This window comes from Sapajus apella, unplaced genomic scaffold (genome assembly GCF_009761245.1).
Source record: "Sapajus apella isolate SASKATOON/1434 unplaced genomic scaffold, GSC_monkey_1.0 scaffold7485, whole genome shotgun sequence".
NCBI classification, from domain to species: domain Eukaryota; kingdom Metazoa; phylum Chordata; class Mammalia; order Primates; family Cebidae; genus Sapajus; species Sapajus apella.
The window spans coordinates 1-3,239 of record NW_022444409.1 but is presented as its reverse complement, the minus strand read 5'-3'; the positions used below and the strand labels follow the sequence as shown (position 1 = coordinate 3,239).

Here is a 3,239-nt window from a genome sequence, read left to right as displayed (position 1 = left end):
TCAACGGGACGGAGCGGGTGCGGTTCCTGGACCGATACTTCTATAACCAGGAGGAGTATGTGCGCTTCGACAGCGACGTGGGGGAGTTCCGGGCGGTGACGGAGCTGGGGCGGCCTAGCGCAGAGTACTGGAACAGCCAGAAGGACATCCTGGAGGACGCGCGGGGCCAGGTGGACAACTACTGCAGACACAACTACGGGGTTGGTGAGAGCTTCACAGTGCAGCGGAGAGGTGAGCGCGGCGGGCGGGGCCTCCCTGTGAGCTGTCAATCAGAGAGAGAGAGAGAGAGAGAGAGAGAGAGAGAGAGAGAGAGAGAGAAACTGAGAGAGACCGAGAGACAGAGAGACACTGAGAGAAATAGAGATAGAGAGAGACTGAGAGATACTGTGAGAGAGAGACCGAGACAAAAACTGAGAGAGACTGAGAAAGACTGAACGAGACCCAGAGAGACCGAGAGAGACCGAGACTGAGAGAGACTCAGAGAAAGACTCAGAGAGACTGAGAGAGAGAGACTGAGACTCAGAAAGACTGAGATCGACTGAGAGAGAGAGAAAGACTCAGAGAGAGAGAGAGAGAGAAAGAGAGAGAGAGAGAGAGAGAGCGCCATCTGTGAGCATTTAGAATCCTCTCAATCCTGAGCACGGAGCTCTGAGGACACAGGTGTGTGTGTGGAGAGTGGATTTGTGTGTGAGGCTGTTCTGGGAGGGGAGGCAGGAGGGGGCTTCTTCCTATCCTGGAGGTCTCTGTGGGGAGGTGACATGGGAGGTGGCTGCAGGGGCTGGAGAGGGAGGAGACCTGGATTGTCCTGGGTCCTTAGGGATGCAGGAAGGGAAGTGTGAGGTGTGTGTGGCTGGGGTGAGGGTTTAGGGGAGGAGAGCTGAGGGGTGTGGAAGGTTTGGGATAGTGTGAGGAGGCCAGTTCCAGACGTCCCTGCACACACCCTTCATGCAGTCTCTGAAATCAAAGTGTGTGGTGTTTGTTTGCAAAAGCATCAGATTAATTTCTACGGGAACCGAGGAGACCACTGAGACACCTCTGAGGCGTGTTTAGGTCTAAATTTTTTACACTTTTTTGTTTTCTTAGTGTGTATATTTTTACATAGTTGAAATGACTGTGAAACTATCTTGTTGAATAAAGTTTTAACACATTTTTACTGGCCGGGCGCGGTGGCTTAGCCTGTAATCGCAGCAGTTTGGGGGGCCGAGGCTGGTGGACCACGAGCTCAAGAGATCGGGACCATACTGGCCAACGTGGTGAAAGCCTGTCTCTACTAAAAATGCAAAAATTAACTGGGGGTAGTGGCATATGCCTGTAGTCCCTGTTACTCGGGAGACTGAGGCAGGAGAAGCGCTTGAACCCAGGAGTTGGAGATTGAGGTGAGCCAAGAATGCACCACTGCACTCCAGCCTCAGCGACAGAGTGGGAAAAAAAAAGGAAAAAAAAATTGTTACTATTTTAATGCTAATACTTTTCTAGTAATTACATATTATTATTATTATTATTATTTGAAATGGAGTCTCACTCTGTCACCAGGCAGGAGTGCAATGGCACAGTCTTTGGTCACTGCAACCTCCGCCTCCCAGGTTCAAGCGATTCTCCTGCCTCAGCCTCATGAGTAGCTGGCACTACAGGCGCGCACAACCACGCCCAGCTAAATTAATATTTTTACTAGAGACAGGATTTCACCATGTTGGTCATGCTCTTCTCAAATTCCTGACCTCCTGATCTGCCCGCTTCGGTCTCCTAAAGTGCTGGGATTACAGGTGTGAGCCACCGCGCCCGGCCTTATTCTAATAGTTGTGACACAACTTACCTTCCTTTCCCTTTGGTGACCTTTATTTTGACACTCACCAAAACTGAAAATGTATGTTTCTGGTTAATTTTTAATTTATATATTTGTAATGTGTAGTTCTTTTGAATTTTTTTGACCTATTCATTGCCCGATTATAATGACTGCTCTAAGAATTCCCTGTTGTATTTGGGAGGTAATGGACAATGATCTGTTGTCTGTTATTTCCAGGGCTTAGTATTTCTCTCAGTGATTTTCTAGGTTCTTTGTGCTGTAAGACTAGTAACACTGTATTGATATTAGATTCAGCATTTTCTCCATTTTGTGGTTTGTATGTTGATTTTGAAAATTGTTTTCCATCTTAAGAATTTGAACTTTTATTTAATAAAACATATTGCAAAATTTGTTTTAATGATTTACAATCCATCTTAAATCTATCATTTTGTGGTACTGTTATCTACAGGCTTCTGCTTCTTTCTTAAAAAAAAAAAAAAAGTATTTATTGTGAGTCTGCTAGTGTCAGGATTTTCCTAGGCATAAACACCCCAACTAATGAGTCCCAGACCCTGCCTTGACCCAAATGTCATTCTGGAAAGAAAAATCACTTTACAATGACAGGTCTATAATAGTTATGCTTGTTTTGCATGGGAGATGCATTGATCAGCTACATGTAAATGTAAGAGCTTCAAAACTAAAATGACTTTCCTTCATCCTTTCTGCTTTAAGATTCATGCTTTTCTAGGAACTTAAAGATTTGGAGAATCAGTTCTGTCTGTCTCACCTTCCCAGGGGCAGAACCGTTTCTGTGGTGTTCTAAGGTGTGAGTGCATGGTGGTAGGATTCCTAAACATTCATCCTCAGTTTCCTCATGTACCTTGCTCTGTCCCTTTATCTATCCGCATGCTTTAAATCATATTTTTCTCTCCAGGTGTACAAGGCTGATAAACAGGTGCCAAGTGGAGCACCCAAGTGTGATGAGCCCTCTCACAGTGAAATGGAGTGAGAACCTTTGTGACCTAATAATTGAAGTCTGTCTTCAGTCATTGTTTTATATATTGATGTGCATTAACCCCATAAAACCCCAACAGATGAATTAGTATAATTATCCTCCATTATAGGCGAGAAAGTTGTAACAGAGAAGAATTGAAAAACTCTTCCAGGATCAATCAGTAAAAGGCGGACCTTGGATTTGGACCAGGCAACCTGGCTCAGATTTGAGTTTTAAATAATACCATCTGTATTTTCAAAGATTTGTAAACACTTTGGCAATGCATGCCAATTTCAAGCTATGAAGAAACAAACACCATTTGTCACAACATCGCTCAAATCTAATGGGTCCCCACTATAAAGATTAAATCCCAGGCTGATGACACTGTGAGGCTACATGGCCGGCTGTGCCGGAGGCCTGGTCAAGGACAGAGTATGGGTTTACAGAGAAGCAACAAACAGC

General features: G+C 44.9%; 1 protein-coding gene across 1 annotated transcript; it reads left to right on the top strand.

Annotated features, from left to right (window-relative positions):
• Positions 1-5: 5 nt before the first annotated feature.
• On the top strand, positions 6-357 carry LOC116548157 (HLA class II histocompatibility antigen, DRB1-8 beta chain-like; the record flags this gene model as incomplete). The annotated part of the gene is made up of 1 exon (XM_032273763.1): positions 6-357. A coding segment is annotated over one exon (352 nt), but the record flags the coding sequence as incomplete, so codon positions are not given.
• Positions 358-3,239: the final 2,882 nt, after the last annotated feature.